We start from the raw sequence: 20,445 nt of genomic DNA, 5'->3' as shown, positions 1-20,445 counted from the left end.
GTGACTCTGTAATCCAGCACTGCAACAAATAACTTTTATTGTAAGCTCTTGCAAACTAAATGATGTGGCACACACTGATCTTTTACAACCATTGAATACATTTCCCCAAATCAGTTTCCCATCAATCTGCAGAAAAGCTTCAGAAGCAGAGCAGAGATTGAAGGTATCCAAGCAGTACATAACAGGGATTTAGCTTTGGCTGCTCAAAGCTTTCTCTATATCTGATGCCAAAGCCTGTCTGTCTGATACAACAGCTGCTGCTCTCAAGGCACACTTTCAAAAGCAAGCAAACAAAAGCATGTCCCAGGATCACATCATCACTGAATTGTTGGGGTTTGGAGGGACTTCTCAAGATCTTCTAGTCCAGACTCCAGGCTCAAGCAGCATCAGCTAGAGCAGGTTGTCAGGACCATGTATTGTTGAGGTTTGAGTATTGCGAGACATGGAGATCTCCAGACAAGATCTCTGGGCAGCCTGAGGTGCCCTGGTCACACAGCCTTGCTAAGGAGGTGACGGACAAGTCAGCTGCATGCTCTTGTGGAGAGCTAAGGGGGAGAGGACTCATTTCTGAGAGCTCTGTCCTGAGATGGGCAGCAGAGCAAAGCAGTTAAAAGTTCTGCCCACATCTTTGTGCCTTTGAGCAGAGGAGGAGGTGCCCTGAGGGACAGAACTGGAAACACACCAGAGAATGAAGCAGCACAGACGCTGCACAGAACATTTGTCCCCCTCTACTCTGCTCTGCTGAGACCCCACCTGCAGTGCTGCCTCCAGCTCTGGGGCCCACAGCACAAGAAGGATATGGAGCTGTTGCAGTGGAGTCCAGTAGGGGCCATGAAGGTGCTCCAATGGCTGGGGCGTGTCTGCTCTGGAGAGAGGCTGAGAGAGCTGGGGATGTTCAGCCTGGAGAAGAGGCCCAAGAGTGCAGTACCTAAAGGGTCTCTAAGAGGGCTGGAGAGGGTCTTTGGTCAAGGGCATGGAGTGACAGGACAAGAGGGAATGGTTTCACACTGATGGAGGTCAGGGTTAGATGGGATATTATAAAGAAGTAAATCACTGTGAGCAGGCTGTGGTAGGAGGAAAAGTTACCCAGTGATGTTTTGACTTCTCCATCCCTGGAAGCACTCAAGGCCAGTCTGGGGAGGGCTTGGAACAACCTGGTGTAGTGGAAGGTGTCCCTGCCCATGACAGGCAGGTCAGAATGAGATGCTATTCAAGGCTTTAAGGTCCCATCAAAACCAACCCATTCAGTGATTCTGTGATTCTGTGACATGTGGGAAAAGCCACTGAGCCTTTTCCATCAAGGAAGTGAGGCTTACTCCCGGGGACAGGCACTGTTGAACAGAGTAACCCTTCTCTCCCCATAGAGTGAAGTCAACCTGTTCTCCAGCTCCCCCAGGCTGTGGTTCTCCACCTGGTTCTTGTTGTTCTCAGCGATGACCCCCCAAGACTTCTTGGGCTGTGTTCCCACCAGGCAGCAGGCAGCTGACCAGATGTGGCTGGGTCTGTTAACCCTCCCACCGGCAACATTGGTGCTTCCAGGCACAGCTCCCGTGATGACGTAGGTGGTTGTACAGTCCTTGCTCATTTCGGTCATTGTTTTAGACTCGTACTTGTTCCACTGGCCATCATTGAGACTTTTGTCCTGGGGCACTATATTGGTGAGGGAGAAGGTAGCTGTCTTGTTCTCTTTACTATCCATATGGCCATTGGGGTTCAAATGGCCACGGGTCAAACCCGTCTTTTTGTCATAGTCGTCAAGGACAGCCTGGCTCTTTTTGATTTGGTCTAAGGTGAACTTGTGTTGATTTATGAGGACTGATTCTCTTTCAATCTCTTGAAGATCATTTTTACCTATCAGCTGGACAGGGAAAGAGAAACATGTTAGAATGTGTACTGAGAGTAATGGAGAAAATTTCTCTGGAGCTGAAGTCTCTGATGGGTAAGATTCCATTTTTTGTCATCTCAGTGAATGAAAATATATGAATCTAAGAAAAATCAGAGACAAGCTCTTCCTGCATGAATGCAAGAGCTGTAAAGAGAAAGGAGCTCAGAATCTGACTGGTCTCATTTTGATTTGTGACCTTTGTGGTCCAGCCTGCAGCCTGTGCTGGGAGCATGGATGGATGCATGAGACAAGGAGCATTTTCTACTCCTTGAATTGAAAGGTGACTTTGGTGACACACGTTCCCTGCCAAATCTGCTTCCCTGTCCTCCTGTCTTCACACCCCAAATCTGCCCAGGGCTCTCCCTGGTTGCCCTCATGCCACACTGGGATTCTGTGATTCTATGATTCTATGATTCTGTGATTCTTTTGTGTTGTTGCTACAAGTGTACCCCACTTGTGGAACACCAGAGGTTGCCTCCTCTAACCCCATACACCAGGAAATGTGCCAGGAAATCAGTCCTGGCACTGAGGTTTCCCTGGGAGGGCTACAGTTCATTCAAGGATGAACTTTTTTTTCTCAGTAAGCAAAAAGGTCTCAGTGTAAATGGAATCTGTTACAGAAGAGCTTAGAATGTATCTCAGAGCAGAACTTGGCCAGGGAGGATTTTCTGCAGCATCACTGAAAAGAAGTTACAAACTGGAGAGAGAGCTGTAACCTTAAAGGAGTCCTGGGGAAACTAAATACTTGAAAAGGGCCTCTGAAGAAAGTTAACAAATCAAAGATATTTTGAGTGTCCTGGGTCCAAGGTCCAGGAGGAAATGGCAGGTCAGATAGGGCTTGGAGTATGCTGATCAAGTGGCCTGGCCCATGTAGGGGAGTTGAATGGAAATGACATTTAAAGTTCTTTCCAACACTAACCATTCTATGATCCCACAGAAAGAGAGAATGTGGAGGCTGCAGTGGTGCAAGACTAGAGTATTTGCTCAAGTTCCTAAGGGTAATAAGATGAAATGATTATTTTTTCATAACTTCAACATCTTTTTGTTCATCTTTAGGGACACGTTGCTCTGGAGTAGGGCATGTGTCTTCCTTCTCTGCTCACCTTCCCCCAAATGCCATCCTGCTACTCTGTCCATAGCAATGGCAGGAATTACCTCTTTTCCTCTTCTGCAATTGGCCTGGTCTGTCTTACTGAAGTTTGTCTGAAAGACATTGCTGAGGGCTCTGTAGCTTGTGGAGTTCTGTCGGTCTGCTGGATCCTTCTGGATCTTTGTGCCTGAGCCAAAGGAGCTCACGGGTCACTGCCCATGCATGGAGATCACACCCTTCTGACTCGACTGACACTGATGCTCCTCACTTTCCACTGCCTGAAATGTCACTCCAGAAATCCCTCCACAGTCAACCTGACCATGCATCTCTGGTGCCTGAGCCTGCCAAGGCTTTGTCCCTGGGCCATCTCACCTCCCTTTTTGAATTTCTCCTCACTTTTCTCACACCACTCACAAAGCCTGTTTGACTCTTCACTGGGAGCAGATAAGCTCTGTCAGGGATGCAGAACAGCTCAGGGAAAAGTGGGGATCATACCTAAGCAGGACTGTTGGTCCCTCAAGTTTAGGCATCCCTTGGATGCCTTTTCCCCATCACTTGGTCACCCACCACAGCAGGGCACAGGGAGGGGAATCATTTGACTTGTTAATGTAATGGGAAGTAATCTGCTTTGCTGTTCCTGTCAGGTAAAGGCAGAAAACTGGGCACCTTTGGGATATGCTTCATCTCATCCTCCTTCTGATGTCTCAGATGCATCAGAAAAATCATGTGGTGCAGGTGTTTGAAGTTGAATAAGAAAATTCCCACCCTCTATGTCTGTTTGCATGTGCACAGTGTGATGGTAAGAAATAGAAGTGGCAATTTAAATGCTGCAGCTCATCTCTGAGTGGCTGGGGGGTGATGTGCTGTAAGACAAACACTCACCTGCGGCTCAACAAACCACCACACATGAGGTCTTTTGGCAGGTCCAGGGTGATATTTGTAAGCAGAGTACACTGGAATTCTCCTGTCTCTGTCATACAGGGTGGCATAGTGAGACGAGTTTCTATAGCGTTGACAGATCCAGGCTGGGTTCTGTGGGTGCAGGGCATTATTTGGTGTGGTTCCTGCATAGAAAAACTCAGGACAATCTGCAAAGGAGTTCACCACCTTGCTGTGTCCCAGCCAGAGGCAGCTCGCCAACACCTGCAGCAGCAGCAGCCCCAGCATGGTGCGCGGATTTCAGTGAAGGGCTCTTGTTCCCCTGGAAGGCAAATGCAGAGGGACATTCAGCTTGGAGAGAGTTGGTCATGGCCTGGAGCCTTTTTGTGCAGGGGGCCAGAGCTGGCAGAGGAGGGCATTATGAGAGACCAGAAAAGGAGTAATTTCTGTCCTCCTAGATATGGAAAAGTCACAAGGGCAGTGAGGGTGAAACCTAAAACAGGGTTTAGGTGCCCAGAGGCAGCAGAGGGAGAAGTCAGCCTGTACGAGGAAGGAGCCAAACCCTCCGGGAGTGTAATCAGCTGTCACAGCAAAGTTATCTTGTAAGTGATGCACAGCCCTGGGACAAGGTCACCTTTTCCCACCTCCCTCCTGCTCTGAGCACCTTCCCACAGCAGACACCTGCAGCTGGGCACAGACTCTGCTCAGCCCCCTGCAATGCTGAGCTGGGCTTTAATCTCATGCGGCATTGGGTAGGGAAGAACAGCGATGCTGCACTTCCTACATGTCTCTGGCTCCATCCAGGTTCACACAGACATGCAGCTCTTCCAGCCAGACCCACTACTGAAGCCCAAATGATCCAATTGGGTTCCTGCCTAGCAGCTGACATTGGGCAATGGGTGTCCTGACCTTGCATTTCCACCTTATCCAAACCCAGCCTCTGGACTTGCAGACACAGGGAGAGAGCAAAGGAAGGGGCCAAGCAGATGGTAGCAGCAAGTACGAGGGATGACACTTCTATCTTATCAGCACAATGCTGCTGCAATGCAAGCACTGAGGGACAGCTCTTCCTGTGCTTGCTTGGGATTCCTGCTGATGCCCATCTTCAGCTTTGATGATTGATTTTCCTGTGCAGTCAAAGGCACCATTGCAGGAATTTCCTGGACAGCCCAATGTTCCATTTTGTCTTTCTCAGTGCTGATGTGATTTTCAGCAGCCAGTGAGATCATTGCTTTATGAGAAAACTGCTGAAAAGCTCTCTGGGATGCTGGCAAGCAAGCAAGGGGCTTTGTCTGCTTTCAGAGGCAGCACAGGTTTGGGATAGCAGGGATGCTTGCATTTGCATTGCCAGACACTCAGTGGAATGATTTGATATCATTAGCATTTGGAAAAAGGTAGGTGGGACAAACTGTTGAAAGGGTTCCTGGGAGAGGAAGCTGCCACAGCCCCTAAAGCACAAAGCCAACTTTTGGCTGGGAAGGGTGTGAGTTGAGGACTGATGAAGGCTTGACAAGTCACCTTGCGCATTTGCTCTTTTCTTATTCTTCTCCCTGTCCCTTGTCTCTCCATTTTTATTGGATACAGGATGTTGAGTTGCACATAGCCCTGCTTTGATCTAAGATATGTGGTCCTTTTCCTCTTTATCAGCCCTGGATCAGGAACCTGGTGACCAGTGAGCTGGATACTGATAACATGATCCACAGGTGGTGACGTATTACAGTGCTCTGCAGAACATGCCCATAGCTGCCCCAAATCAAGCAGAGAAGCGTCTCAAAAGTCCTTTATCGTGAACCCCACAAAAAGATTAAAATTCATCTAATTTACTTAATATCTAATTTAATAGATATATATGAACCAACCTACCGTGAGAAAGAGCAGCACAGGATTCTGCTTGCAGTGCCGAAGTGGCAGGGGACTCTCAAATGCCTCTGCTGCAGTCTGAGACTGGATGGTTTTATAGGATTTCCAAGTTGACTTTTGCAACACCTTGCGTGGGGATTTGGTCCTTCTCCAAATGTTTCCAATGTTCTTCTCCACCCTTCCTAATCAGGCATTAGATATCAAATTTGCAGTTGACTTGGTTGAATTTCTACATCAAGAATGAAATTGATGAAATGCAGGGAAAGAAATGTAAACTCTGTTGTGATTGCAGTACTGGAGGAAGGGGATTTTGAAGTGACTCAGATGATTCTTTTCTTTGTTGGGCTTCCCAGGTGCTTCACAGGCTTGCTGTGGAGGGCAGGGCATTTCTGGGTAGTGCCAGGGGTAAAGGTCCTCAGGATCATGAGGGAGCTGATGGAGGTGGGAGTGATGGAGATGATCAGTGGTTCCAGAGCCTGGTTCCAGAGGGAGCAGTGGGGCATGGGATGAGCAGTGGTGAGGATGAGTGTGGTCTCAAGCCCCAGCAGATGTGCAGAGGTGGGTGAGCGAGTCAGAGGGAACCCCCTGAGGTACAGCAGAGGTGTCTGCAGATGTGCCTCAGCCTGAAATTGCACTGATGCTTTCATCCCATCAGGGGCTGTGTCAGCATTTGATCCCAGGAGAAAAAAAACATCCTGACAGAGGACCTGGGATCTCAGGAGCTATCCAGCAAAGGGGGTGAGAGTGATGTCCTCACTTTGTTCTCCTAAAAGGCCGAATCTTCTCCTTGGTCTCTATGCAGCCCAGCAGGCACAAGGCAGGGCTCTTGCTGCTCTGCCCATGGCAGCTGGAGGTAACAGGAGCAGAGCTCCCTGGTGCTGCCAGGCAGTGCCCCGTGTCTGTGCTGGGATCTGGTTCCCTGTGCTCAGGTGTCCAGAGCCTCCAGAGCTGCCCCAGGGGAATGGGCCTGGCCTCTGGCTGCTGGCCCAGGTGAGGGTGGGTGTTGCCCAGGGTTCTGCAGCACATCAGCCAGCCCCAGTGAGGCTCTCCAAACCTCAGGACAGCTGCAGTGGCCCGGGATGCGTCTCCTTATGCAGCTGAGGCCGGCCTGGAGCTCTGCTGGCTGCGGTCAGAGCTGGGACACAGCACACCTGGAGACACCTGCATGGGGCTGCCTCACTCTGCACCTCAAGCCCACATTACTGAAGTACCTCTGGAGTTTCTTGCTCCACACACTGATGATGAGGGACATGAGCTTTCAGGAGAACATATAACCATTTCAGGTGCACAGCAGAGCTGGGACTTGGACCCAAGTACATTTTAAAAAGCCCTGATTCAAGGAAAGGTAGTAAAACCATATTGTCCTTCCCTGAGTGTGATAGGCTCTGAGCAGTCAATTTAGTGCAGTTGTGCTGTGGTTTAGATTAGTTAATTTGAGTTTTTTGGCTAACACCTTAATAATATGGGTTTTAGTGCTGGTTAATATTTCTAGGGTACTTATTTATTTTTTATTACGACATATGGATTAGGAGGATGGTAAAACAGGTTTAAAATTTAGAAGGAATGAAATTTAAAAGGCTGAGCCAGGACTGTCCACCCCTCCCAGTGGCTGCCAGGCTGCGGGAGAAGCCCAGTGCAGCCTAAAATCCAACAGAGTGAGTTCTGTGGCTTGGGCAAAATCTACCCCTTTCACTACACAAATAAAACCTCTTAACCTTTATCCTTTCTCAAAAAAAAAAAATGAAAAAAGTAATCAACACATAAAAAACCAACATAAAAATATCAAAATTAGAAGAAAAAAAAATCAAACCTCAAACAAAAGAGAGATGAGGAATTATCAAATAAAGCTAAAATATTCTTTTGGTAGGGCCATAAAAATAAACAATAGCATACAAAAAAAATCTCTTTTAATTCATAAAGATATTAAAAATATAAAATATTCAAACTATAAATCTAAACAAAAACATCCATTAATAAAACCAAACAAATCTTAAAATAACTGATCCCATAAAAATCTTAAAAAAAAAAAATCCTTTGCCCTCAGGGAGAGAAGAAAAAGCCCCTGTTCCCAGAGATGATCATAAAAACAAATAAAAAACCCCTTTACCTTTAAATAACTCATCCTTAAAATAATACTCCTTATGTTCATAACCCGTAAACACACCTCTAGGAGGGCTGTGAAAATAAAAGAAGTCACAATAATAAAATTTTTACTCAAGCAACTACTATTTGTAAAAATAAAAAAACACAAAAGAACTATTTCTTGTAAAAAAAAATCTCCATAACATAACAAAAAACCCTCCTCTCCCTACAAAAACTAATAAAAAACTATTGTATTATTAATACTGCTTTATCATCCCAAATTTTGTCTCTACATAATCAGTTAAGAAAAAGTTAAACAAAAAAAAGTTTCTAAAAATTTTATTCTAGTTTCTTATTTTATAAGAATAAAATTTTTTTATTCCTTTAAAATTTTAAACCTGTTTTACCCTTCTCCTAATCCATATCTCACAAGAGAAAATAAATAAGTACTCTAGAAATTTTAACCCCACCACATTATTTAATACCTTAGCCAAAAAACTCAAATTAACAAATCTAAACCACTACAAGTTGGAAGGCCAGATCTCTTCCTCTGAGCACAGCATGGTGTAGGTGACACTTCTGGTACCCCAGCTCAGTCATGTGCAGCAATTTTCTATATCTGGATGTTGCTGTGTTGAGCTCTGTAAATTCTCTACGGTCACGCCACCCATGGCTCTGTCTCTAAGTGCAAAGCTGTCTGCATATAAGCTACAGTTTGCACATGTAAGAGAAGTAAAGTTTTGGTTTAATGGGTGCCCTTAGAGATTCTGTGATGTGGGTGTCAGCTGTTTGGGTACTTGTTTCAAATCTGTCTGCAGCGAAATCTGCCAGATGAACAGATAGTACACAAAACACATTATACAGCATATTCATTAGGAAATCACAATATCTTAAACATATATTTAGTAGCCTTGCAATTCCCACTCAGTGTTTTCTCTCCTTCCAAGATGAGGAATGAATGCTAGTTCAAACTTGTTCTCATTATGCCCATAAGAAAGGGAATTTGCCTTAAGAGTAAAATTTAGGACTTTCTTTTTATTTTATTTTTTTTTTGTATCTTTTCATAATTCTGAAGTACTTCAGAATATCAGAATATCCTTTTATATCATATGTGTACAGAGGAGGAGATAATGAGTTAAAGGACACCACGCCAGAAAAAATCATCCATGGAGCTTAGAATTAACACTTAAAACTCTGTGGAAAACTGTAGTGCAAAGTGAGAAGTACTTTTTTTAAAATGTAAGGATGGTAGAACAGAGAGATGGACTCTGGAGGTCTGTATGCTGTTTGTGCTCCTCTTTTCTTGCATAAGCTTGGACAAGCTCTTTTGCATTTTCTTGCTTCATTTCTCCTGTCAGAGATCTGTGTTTCACTTGCTGATGGTAAAGCACTTCAAAATCTTTAATGGATGTTGTCGTGGATTCTCTAAGCTTACTCCAAATCCATTTGCTCCTCACTTATGCCTTCTTAAAGACAAGAAATAGAACTTTATTTTTTTTTTTTAATTATATGGTATAACTGATATTCTGCAGCTGTTCAAGGCCATATTTAACTGATCCTTTCCACTGTCTGAGCATCCTCTGAGCAGCTCCAAATCCAGAGTCCTGTTGGGTACATTGTGTCACTAATTCTCTTAGGGACATGGTCTGCCAAGAGGTGTTTCCTTCTTCACTGTAATCAGCAGCCTGGAATTTCCAAAGCTCCTGGTGCAACAGAGCTTCACAGGCTGATCTTCCACAGAAATCAGCCAGAGCCTGGAGCACCGTGTGTGGGTGGCTGACGTGGGTGATGCTGGAAACTCAGTTTGTGTCCCCCAAAGCACTGCCAGGGTATCAATGCTCTCTGCAGCATCCTCAGGTGTGTGGCACAGCACTTGGGCAGCAGCATTCCTGAACACCTCCTCACCTGATCCTCAGAGGTTCTTGGCTGATATTCCTGTGTGCCAAAGTGCTGTTGCCCAACAGCAAGGGACATTTTGCCCAGGTAGAGCAAGTGAGAAGCTCAGTGCAGAAACCCACCCAAATGCACAATAGATTAGTAGTTCCTCGGAAATCGGAGGCGTAATCTTACTATGTAACCTTATCAAGGTTGTCTAACAGGAAAGTTTGGCTCCTGGATGGGCCAAAAGAGCTTTGCCCAGCTGCTCCCTCAAGCAGAGTCCAGAAGATGCCACTGTTTTCATTCTCCTGTTCCCTTCTCTTTTAGGACAGCACATGGCAACATGTTCAGTCCACAGAAAGTGAACCCTTGGTGTTACTGGGAAAAGACTAAGCAAGCTGCATGATCCAACCCACTTTGCAGTGAAGTGAGTTTAGGTCACAGTGTCCCCTCACAGCTCCTGGCAAAAATAATTTTTCCTTAGTGTCTAAAATCCCTGTGACACGCTGCATCCCAGAGCTCTCCTCAAAGATGGACAAACAGAGCAAACTGCAGCTGCCTCTTTCCAGGGAACAGAGGTGTTTCCCACCCCAGTGCGGGCATGGGCCGGCTCTGGGCTCAGCAAAGGGTTGTATCCCTGTTCCACATTCACACCAGGCTCAGCAGAAAACAGAGGCAATCCCAGATGAAAGGTGGCTGGCAGCATGCTTGTGGAGCTGGGGCAGCCCTCTGCTCAGTTCCAAGCTGGGCTCCTGTGAGAAGCACAGATTGGAAAAGGGCTCTGAGATCATGGAGTCCAACCTCTGACCTATCCTCACCTGGTCAGCTGGACCATGGCATTGAGTGCCACATCCAGTCTCCAGAGACTGGGATTCCACCACATCCTCAGGCAGTCCATTCCAGTGTTGTATCACCCTTTATGAGAAGAAATTCCTCCTGATGTCCCACCAGAATCTCCCCAGGTGCAGGTTGAGGCCTTGTCCTCTCATCGTCCTGCTGGTTGCTTAGGAGAAAATGCTGACCCCCACCTGGCTACACCCCCTTTTCAGGGAGCTGTAGAGAGAAATAATCTCTCAGAGCCCCCCCATTCAGGGCTAAAGAACTCCAGCAGCCTCAGCTGCTCCTCACAGGCCTTACCCTCCAGGGCCTTCACTAGCGTCATGGCCTTTCCCTGCACTGACTGCAAACGTGGCCTCAGCCTGTGGATCCAGCCTGTCCAGATCCCTCTGCAGAGCCTTCCTGCCCTCCAGCAGGCTGAGTCTCCCACCAAACTTGGTATCATCTGTGATCTTACTGAGGGTTCACTGGATGCCCTCATCCAGATCATCAGTAAAGTCCGATCAGGCCTGACACTGATCCCTGGGGGACGCTGCTTGCAGCCAGACGCCAGCTGGATGTGGCACTGTTCACCAACACTCTCTGGGCCTGGACATCCAGACAGTTCCTGACCCAGCCAACAGAGCACCTCTACAAGCTGTGGGCTGATGGCTTTTGCAGGAGAATGCCATGGGAGATTGTGCCAAAGGCTTTGTTGAAGTCCAGGTAGACACTTCCACAGCCTCCCCCCTCATCTACTAGGCCATCATCTGGTCATCAAAGGAGATCAGGCTCTCTAGGCAGGACCTGCCTTTCCTAAACCTCTGCTGGCTGGGACCTTGGTTATCCTGAATGTGCTGTGTGATCACACAGGACAATCTGCTCCATAACCCTTCTGGGAAGCAAGATCAGGTGGACGTGCTTATAGCTTCTCCTTCCAGGCCTGCTTGCGGATGGGTGTCACAAAAACTCCAGCCATCCGGGACTTCCCCAGTCACCCAGCACTGGTTAGAACTGATGGAAAGCAGCACTCCTCATATATGAAATAAGGCAGAATCCAAGCTGATCCTTTTCTCTGTTGGGCTTCCCATGTATTTCACAAGCTTGCTGTGGATGGCAGGGCATTTCTGATTACTGCCAGGCGTAAAGGTCCTGGGAAAAGCCTGACAAGTTGATAGAAGTGGCACTGGTGGGGTTGATGTGTAGGTTTTGCACAGCCTGGGTTTTGGTAGTGGAGGGGCCACAGAGGTGGCTTCTGTGAGAAGCTGCTAGAAGCTTCTACGGTGTCTGGCAGATCCAGTCCCTAATGGCTCTGAAGATGGACATGCTGCTGGCCACAGCTGGGCCAATTAGAGCTGTTGGTAACACCTCTGCAATAACATCTTTAAGAAGAAAATAAAAACAAAGTGGGGTCTGCAGTTTTAATTCCAGCCAGAGAAGAGGAGGAGGTGAGACCATGTGAGGGAAACGACATGGGGACACCAGGGTCAGTGGAGAAGGTGAGAGTGGAGGTGCTTCAGGCCCCGGAGCCGAGATTCCACTGCAGGCTGTGGCGAAGATCATGTGGAAGCAGCAGTGCCCTGCAATCCACAAGGAGCCACAGGAGATGCAGAGTTCCTCCTGCAGCCTGTGGGGGAGCAGGTGGATGCCTGGAGGAGGCTGTGATCTAGTGGAAGACATGATGAAGAGAGGGGGTGCCCTGCTCCCAGGCTGCACCCTGTGGAAGAATGGCTCATGCTGCAGCAGTTTGGGAGGCCTGTGTGCCTGTGGGAGGGACTCACATTGCAACAGTTTTGTCAGGACTGCTGCTAGTGAGAGTGGAGTCATGCTGGAGAAGTTCAAGGAGACCTGTCTCCTGTGGGAAGGACCCCACAGTGCATTAGAGGAGGGACTCCTCTCCCTGAGAATTGGAAGAAAACCTTGGGTGATGAACTGACCAAATCCTCCCAACTCTGTCTCCCTGTGCTGTTGGTGGGAAGAAGGAAAGGGTTGGGGAAAGAAAAGGTGTTCTTTTTTTTATGAGGTACTTTGCTTCTCATTATCCACCTTTGATTTTGCTAATAATGAACTCACTTTCTATCTCGACCTTGAACGTGTTTTTCCCTTGGAGTGTTTTCCCTCAGTCCTCATCTCAGCTCATGAAGCCTCCATTAATTTATTTTTCTCTCCTCTGTCCAGACATGGCATGGGAGGGTGAGTGGGCAGCTTTTGTGGCTGCCTGGTACTTTCCAGTGTCAAACCACAACAGTTGGTCAAGCAGCCAGTGGTTCCAGAGCTGGGAATAGAGGGCAGTGGACATGGGATGAGCAGTGGTGAGGATGAGTGTGGTCTCAAGCCCCAGCAGATGTGCAGAGGTGGGTGAGCGAGTCAGAGGGAACCCCCTGAGGTACAGCAGAGGTGTCTGCAGATGTGCCTCAGCCTGAAATTGCACTGATGCTTTCATCCCATCAGGGGCTGTGTCAGCATTTGATCCCAGGAGAAAAAAATCCATCCTGACAGAGGACCTGGGATCTCAGGAGCTATCCAGCAAAAGGGGTGAGAGTGATGTCCTCACTTTGTTCTCCTAAAAGGCAAAATCTTCTCCTCGGTCTCTGTGCAGCCCAGCAGGCACAAGGCAAGGCTCTTGCTGCTCTGGCCATGGCAGCTGGAGGTAACAGGAGCAGAGCTCCCTGGTGCTGCCAGGCAGTGCCCCGTGTCTGTGCTGGGATCTGGTTCCCTGTGCTCAGGTGTCCAGAGCCTCCAGAGCTGCCCCAGGGGAATGGGCCTGGCCTCTGGCTGCTGGCCCAGGTGAGGGTGGGTGTTGCCCAGGGTTCTGCAGCACATCAGCCAGCCCCAGTGAGGCTCTCCAAACCTCAGGACAGCTGCAGTGGCCCGGGGTGCATCTCCTTATGCAGCTGAGGCCGGCCTGGAGCTCTGCTGGCTGCGGTCAGAGCTGGGACACAGCACACCTGGAGACACCTGCATGGGGCTGCCTCACTCTGCACCTCCACCAGAACCTATGTTTTAGTGCAGCCCCCAAACAGCTTGGTCCCTGCTGCACAATGAGACCCAGCATGATGATGAACAACAGCTCCTGAGCTGAAAAGTGCAGTCCCAAGTTGTCACCTTTGAAAGTGACACGGCTTGTATGAGCCATTGGCATCCTGGCCCACTTTGTTCATTCCCTTTCACAGGAGAATAACTGGTGTCTGATGCTGACACTTGTGTGGCTGTCATGGCATCCTCAAATTGCATTTGGACACCCAATGTCCTGTGAGGATGCTCTGGGCACCGTAACATTACTGATGGTGGTAGAAATCTCAGTGAGGAGCAACCAGTGGTTTATATAAATGTGACTCTGTAATCCAGCACTGCAACAAATAACTTTTATTGTAAGCTCTTGCAAACTAAATGATGTGGCACACACTGATCTTTTACAACCATTGAATACATTTCCCCAAATCAGTTTCCCATCAATCTGCAGAAAAGCTTCAGAAGCAGAGCAGAGATTGAAGGTATCCAAGCAGTACATAACAGGGATTTAGCTTTGGCTGCTCAAAGCTTTCTCTATATCTGATGCCAAAGCCTGTCTGTCTGATACAACAGCTGCTGCTCTCAAGGCACACTTTCAAAAGCAAGCAAACAAAAGCATGTCCCAGGATCACATCATCACTGAATTGTTGGGGTTTGGAGGGACTTCTCAAGATCTTCTAGTCCAGACTCCAGGCTCAAGCAGCATCAGCTAGAGCAGGTTGTCAGGACCATGTATTGTTGAGGTTTGAGTATTGCGAGACATGGAGTTCTCCAGACAAGATCTCTGGGCAGCCTGAGGTGCCCTGGTCACACAGCCTTGCTAAGGAGGTGACGGACAAGTCAGCTACACAATTGTGGAGAGCTAAGGGGGAGAGGACTCATTTCTGAGAGCTCTGTACTGAGATGGGCAGCAGAGCAAAGCAGTTAAAAGTTCTGCCCACATCTTTGTGCCTTTGAGCAGAGGAGGAGGTGCCCTGAGGGACAGAACTGGAAACACACCAGAGAATGAAGCAGCACAGACGCTGCACAGAACATTTGTCCCCCTCTACTCTGCTCTGCTGAGACCCCACCTGCAGTGCTGCCTCCAGCTCTGGGGCCCACAGCACAAGAAGGATATGGAGCTCTTGCAGTGGAGTCCAGTGGGGGCCATGAAGGTGCTCCGATGGCTGGGTCATGTCTGCTCTGGAGAGAGGCTGAGAGAGCTGGGGATGTTCAGCCTGGAGAAGAGGCCTGAGAGTGCAGTACCTAAAGGGTCTCTAAGAGGGCTGGAGAGGGTCTTTGGTCAAGGGCATGGAGTGACAGGACAAGAGGGAATGGTTTCACACTGATGGAGGGCAGGGTTAGATGGGATATTATAAAGAAGTAAATCACTGTGAGCAGGCTGTGGTAGGAGGAAAAGTTACCCAGTGATGTTTTGACTGCCCCATCCCTGGAAGCATTCAAGGCCAGGCTGGAGAGGGCTTGGAACAACCTGGTGTAGTGGAAGGTGTCCCTGCCCATGACAGGCAGGTCAGAATGAGATGCTATTCAAAGCTTTAAGGTCCCATCAAAATCAACCCATTCAGTGATTCTGTGATTCTGTGATTCTGTGATTCTGTGACATGTGGGAAAAGCCACTGAGCCTTTTCCATCAAGCAAGTGAGGCTTCCTGCCGGGGACAGGCATTGTTGAACAGAGTAACCCTTCTCCCCTTGTAGAGTGTGGCCAACATGTTCTCCAGGTCCCCCAGACTGACTTTCTTCAACCTGTTCTTGTTGTTCTCAGCAATGACCCCCCAAGACTTCTTAGGCTGGTCTCCATCCAGGCAGCAGCCAGCTGACCAGATGTGGCTGGGTACATTAACCCTCCCATCGGCAGTGTTGGTGTTCCCAGGCACAGCTCCTGTGATGATGTAGGTGGTTGTACAGCCCTGGCTCATTTGGGGCACCGTTTTATACTCGTATTTGTTCCATTTGTCTTTGTTGAGGTTTTCGTCCTGGGGCACTATGTTGGTGAGGGTGAAGGTAGATGTCTTGTTCTCTTTACTATCCATATGGCTACAGGCTGCCAAATGGCCACGGTTCAAACCAGTCATTTTGTTGTAGTCCTCAAGGACAGCTTGGCTCCTTTTGATTTCCTCTAAGGTGAATCTGTGAAGTTGGTCTACGAGGACTATTTCTCTTTCCATGTTCTGAAGTTCATTTTCACTTATCAGCTGGACAGGGAAAGAGAATGAGGTGTTAGAATGGAGGAGTACCAGAGAAAATTTCTCTGGAGCTGAAGTCTCTGGCTGTCAAGATTTGATTTTTTGTCATCTCAGTGAATGAAAATGTATGAATCTGAGAAAAATCAGAGACAAGCCCTTCCTGCATGACTGCAAGAGCTGTAAAGAGAAAGGAACTCAGAATCTGACTGGTCTCATTTTGATTTGTGACCTTTGTGGTCCATCCTGCAGCCTGTGCTGGGAGCACAGATGGATGCAAGAGACAAGGAGCATTTTCTACTCCTTGGATTGAAAGGTGACTTTGGTGGCACACGTTCCCTGCCAAATCTGCTTCCCTGTCCTCCTGTCTTCACACCCCAAATCTGCCCAGGGCTCTCTCTGGATGTCCTCACACCACACTGGGATTCTGTGATTCTATGATTCTGTGATTCTTTTGTGTTGTTGCTACAAGTGTACCCCACTTGTGGAACACCAGAGGTTGCCTCCTCTAACCCCATACACCAGGAAATGTGCCAGGAAATCAGTCCTGGCACTGAGGTTTCCCTGGGAGGGCTACAGTTCATTCATGGATGAACATTTTTGCTCAGTAAGCAAAAAGGTCTCAGTGTAAATGGAATCTGTTACAGCAGAGCTAAGAATGTATCTCAGGGCAGAACTGGGCCAGGGAGGGTTTTCTGCAGCATCACTGAAAAGAAGTTACAAACTGGAGAGAGAGCTGTAACCTCAGAAGAATCCTGGGGAAAATAAATACTCCAAGAAGTCCTCTGGAGAAAGGTAATAAAATCAAAGATTTTTTGGGTGGCCTGGGCCCAAAGTCCAGGAGGAAATGGCAGGTGAGATAGGGCTTGGAGTATGCTGATCTGGAGGCAAGTGGCCTGGCCCATGCAGGGGAGTTGGATGGAAATGACATTTAAAATTCCTTCCAACACTAACCATTCTATGATTCCACAGAAAGAGAGAATGTGGAGGCTGCAGTGGTGCAAGACTAGAGTATTTGCTCAAGTTCCTATGCTTAATAAGAAGAAAGGATTATTTTTTTTTTGTAACTTTAACATCTCTTTGTTCATCTTGAGGGAAACATATTTAGCCTTCCTCTGGAGTAGGGCATGTGTCTTCCTTCTCTGCTCACCTTCCCCCAAATGCCATCCTGCTACTAAATTCTTAGCAATGGCAGGAATTGCCTCTTTTCCTCTTCTGCAATTGGCCTGGTCTGTCTTACTGAAGTTTGTCTGAAAGACATTGCTGAGGGCTCTGTAGCTTGTGGAGTTCTGTCGGTCTGCTGGACCCTTCTGGACCTTTGTGCCTGAGCCAAAGGAGCTCAGGGGTCACTGCCCATGCATGGAGATCACACCCTTCTGACTGGACTGACACTGATGCTCCTCACTTTCCACTGCCTGAAATGTCACTCCAGAAATCCCTCCACAGTCAACCTGACCATGCATCTCTGGTGCCTGAGCCTGCCAAGGCTTTGTCCCTGGGCCATCCCACCTCCTTTTGAATTTCTCCTCACTTTTCTCACACCACTCACAAAACCTGTTTGACTCTTCACTGGGAGCAGATAAGCTCTGTCAGGGATGCAGAACAGCTCAGGGCGAAGTGGGGATCATACCTAAGCAGAAGTGTTGGTCCCTCAAGTTTAGCCTCTCTTGGATGCCTTTTCCCCATCACTTGGTCACCCACCACAGCAGGGCACAGGGACGGGAATCATTTGACTTGTTAATGTAATGGGAAGTAATCTGCTTTGCTGTTCCTGTCAGGTAAAGGCAGAAAACTGGGCACCTTTGGGATATGATTCACCTCACCCTCCTGCTGATGTGTCAGATGCATTAGGGGAGTCATGTGGTGCAGGTGTTTGAAGAGAATGAGAAAATTCCCACCCAGTTGTCTGTTTGCACGTGTGTAGTGGGGTGTTAGGAAATAGAAGTGGCAATTTAAATGCTGCAGCTCATCTCTGAGTGGCTGGGGAGTGATGTGCTGTAAGACAAACACTCACCTGGGGCTCGACATACCAATACTTATGAGGTCTTTTGGCAGGTCCAGGGTGGTATTTGTAAGCAGAGTACACTGGAATTCTCCTCTCTCTGTCGTACAGGGTGGCATAGTGATAGGTGTCACTGTAGCTTTGACAGATCCAGGCTGGGTTCTGTGGGTGCAGGGCATCATTTGGGGTGGTTCCTGCGTAGAAAAACTCAAGACAATCTTCAAAATTCTTCACCACCTCGCTGTGTCCCAGCCAGAGGCAGCTCACCAACACCTGCAGCAGCAGCAGCCCCAGCATGGTGCGTGGATTTCAGTGAAGGGCTCTTGTTCCCCTGGAAGGCAAATGCAGAGGGACATTCAGCTTGGAGAGAGCTGGTCATGGCCTGGAGCCTTTTTGTGCAGGGGGCCAGAGCTGGCAGAGGAGGGCATTATGAGAAACCAGGAAAGGAGTAATTTCTGTCCTCCTAGATATGGAAAAGTCACAAGGGCAGTGAGGGTGAAACCTAAAACAGGGTTTAGGTGCCCAGAGATGGCAGCAGAGGGAGAAATCAGCCTGTACGAGGAAGGAGCCAAACCCTCCGGGAGTGCAATCAGCTGTCACAGCAAAGTTATCTTGTAAGTGATGCACAGCCCTGGGACAAGGTCACCTTTTCCCACCTCCCTCCTGCTCTGAGCACCTTCCCACAGCAGACACCTGCAGCTGGGCACGGACTCTGCTCAGCCCCCTGCAATACTGAGCTGGGCTTTAATCTCATGGGGCACTGGGTAGGGAAGAACAGCGATGCTGCACTTCCTGCATGTCTCTGGCTCCATCCAGGTTCACACAGACATGCAGCTCTTCCAGCCAGACCCACTATTGAAGCCCAAATGATCCATTTGGGTTCCTGCCTCTCAGCTGACATTGGGCAATGGGTGTCCTGCTGCTCACCTTGCATTTCCACCTTATCCAACCCCAGCCTCTGGACTTGCAGACACATGGAGAGAGCAAATGAAGGGGCCAAGCAGATGGTAGCAGCAAGCATGAGGGATGACACCTCCATCTTATCAGCACAATGCTGCTGCAATGCAAGCACTGAGGGACAGCTCTTCCTGTGCTTGCTTGGGATTCATGCTGATGCCCATCTTCAGCTTTGATGATTTATTTTCCTGTGCAGTCAAAGGCACCGTTGCAGGAATTTCCTGGACAGCTCAATGTTCCATTTTGTCTTTCTCAGTGCTGATGTGATTTTCAGCAGTCAGTGAGATCATTGCTTTATGAGAAAACTGCTGAAAAGCTCCCTGGGGTGCTGGCAAGCAAGCAAGGGGCTTTCTCTGCTTTCAGAGGCAGCACAGGTTTGGGATAGCAGGGATGTGTACATTTGCATTGCCAGACACTCAGTGGAATGATTTGATATCATCAGCATTTGGAATAAGGTAGCTAGGACAGGCAGATAAAAGGGTCTCTCTTTTTCAGCCCTGGATCAAGAAGGTGGTGACCAATGAGCTGGAAACTGAGAACTGGGTCTACGAGTAGGGACTTTTCCCAGTACTCTGCAGAACATGCCCATAGCTGCCCCAGCTCAAGCAGAGAAGTGTCTGAAAAGGCCTTTTGCATAACCCACTGCATGAGATTAAAATTTATCTAACTTACTTAAAATCTGACTTAAGAGATATATAATATAGAAACCATCCTGCTGTGGGAAAGAGTGACACAGGAGTCTGCTTGCATCCCCAAAGTGGCAGAGGACTCTCAAATGCCTCTGCTGCAGTCTCAGGCCTTCTGGGTTTCTATGTCTCCAGGAAGAGACAGCAGTTAGATTTCCCCAGCAGGGTTTAGAGTGAATTTTCCTAGGAGCTCAGACAGCACCTCTGCTTGTCCAGCGTTTTTTGCAAGGTCACAACTGGAATTTTGGTACTGGATAATCTCCCCCTTCCATCTTATAGAACAGTTTGATGTTAATTTTACAGGTGACTTGGCTTGAAATTCTTTCCCAAATCATTCCTTCTGTCCTTGCCCTTCTGACTGACAGAAAATACTAAACTGCTGCAAAATTTGTGCATGCATAGGCTCAGATTGCTCCTTGGAGCTCAGCAGCTCCAGTTTAGGCTTTATCTATATATATTTATTCCAAAGCTCAGGAAAGACTTTGAATATTGGAGGCAATGGTGAGGAAGGAGCAAGAGCTTACCTTGAAGCAGAGAAGCTCAGAACCAGCAGCTGAACTGTTCCTTCTGTCTTCTCCCTGGAGAAAGGACTGTTTGAATCCTCAGGAGTGCCAGTGCAATATATACGCAGTCATATATTCACCCCTTAAAAGGGAATTCCACAGAAAAGAGAAGGTTTTCTATTTTTAATCTGGAGTTTTGTTCACACCCACACTGAAATGTGTTGACAATTGGTTTTATAGTTCCCTCATAATTTCTCCTGAATTTGTTGGCTTGCAGCATGGTATGTCAGAATCAGTCAAATATTTACCCAGTCATGAATTTCCCCTTCCTTATAAACAGAGAATTCCACAGAAAAGAGAAGTTTTCTATATTTATTTAGGAGTGTTTGTTCATACCCTCACTGAAATGGGTTGATGTTTGTTATGGTTTCCTCAGACTTTCTCTCAAATTTGCTGACTTGCAGCATGGTATGTCAGGATCAGTTAACAGGGTCTGGTGACTTCCTTGTTCATTTAATCAATCACATCGGCTGCAGCTGCTCCTGCTGCAGCACCTACACGTGCCTCTGTTCCCAACAGAACATCTCTGGTGACATTAGATGGACTGGTCTGT

At 47.9% G+C, this 20,445-nt stretch overlaps 2 protein-coding genes across 2 annotated transcripts; both read right to left on the bottom strand.

Moving 5' to 3' along the window:
- Window positions 1–19: 19 nt before the first annotated feature.
- LOC131591369 (endonuclease domain-containing 1 protein-like) lies at window positions 20–19,973 on the bottom strand. The gene is made up of 3 exons (XM_058861949.1): window positions 19,854–19,973; window positions 3,858–4,176; window positions 20–1,858 (listed from the first exon to the last, which is right to left on the bottom strand). The coding sequence occupies exons 2-3, from the start codon at window positions 4,140–4,142 to the stop codon at window positions 1,313–1,315; spliced, it is 831 nt and encodes a 276-aa protein (XP_058717932.1). The 5' UTR covers window positions 4,143–4,176; window positions 19,854–19,973; the 3' UTR covers window positions 20–1,312.
- Window positions 13,841–19,951, bottom strand: LOC131591366 (endonuclease domain-containing 1 protein-like). Its single transcript, XM_058861946.1, has 3 exons — window positions 19,854–19,951; window positions 17,699–18,017; window positions 13,841–15,696 (listed from the first exon to the last, which is right to left on the bottom strand). Exons 2-3 carry the CDS (start codon window positions 17,981–17,983, stop codon window positions 15,133–15,135), a joined length of 849 nt encoding a protein of 282 aa, XP_058717929.1. The 5' UTR covers window positions 17,984–18,017; window positions 19,854–19,951; the 3' UTR covers window positions 13,841–15,132.
- Window positions 19,974–20,445: the final 472 nt, after the last annotated feature.

This window comes from Poecile atricapillus, chromosome W, assembly GCF_030490865.1.
Source record: "Poecile atricapillus isolate bPoeAtr1 chromosome W, bPoeAtr1.hap1, whole genome shotgun sequence".
Lineage (NCBI taxonomy): Eukaryota > Metazoa > Chordata > Aves > Passeriformes > Paridae > Poecile > Poecile atricapillus.
Note: the sequence above shows the minus strand (reverse complement) of the source record. Positions and strands in the feature narration are given on the sequence as shown.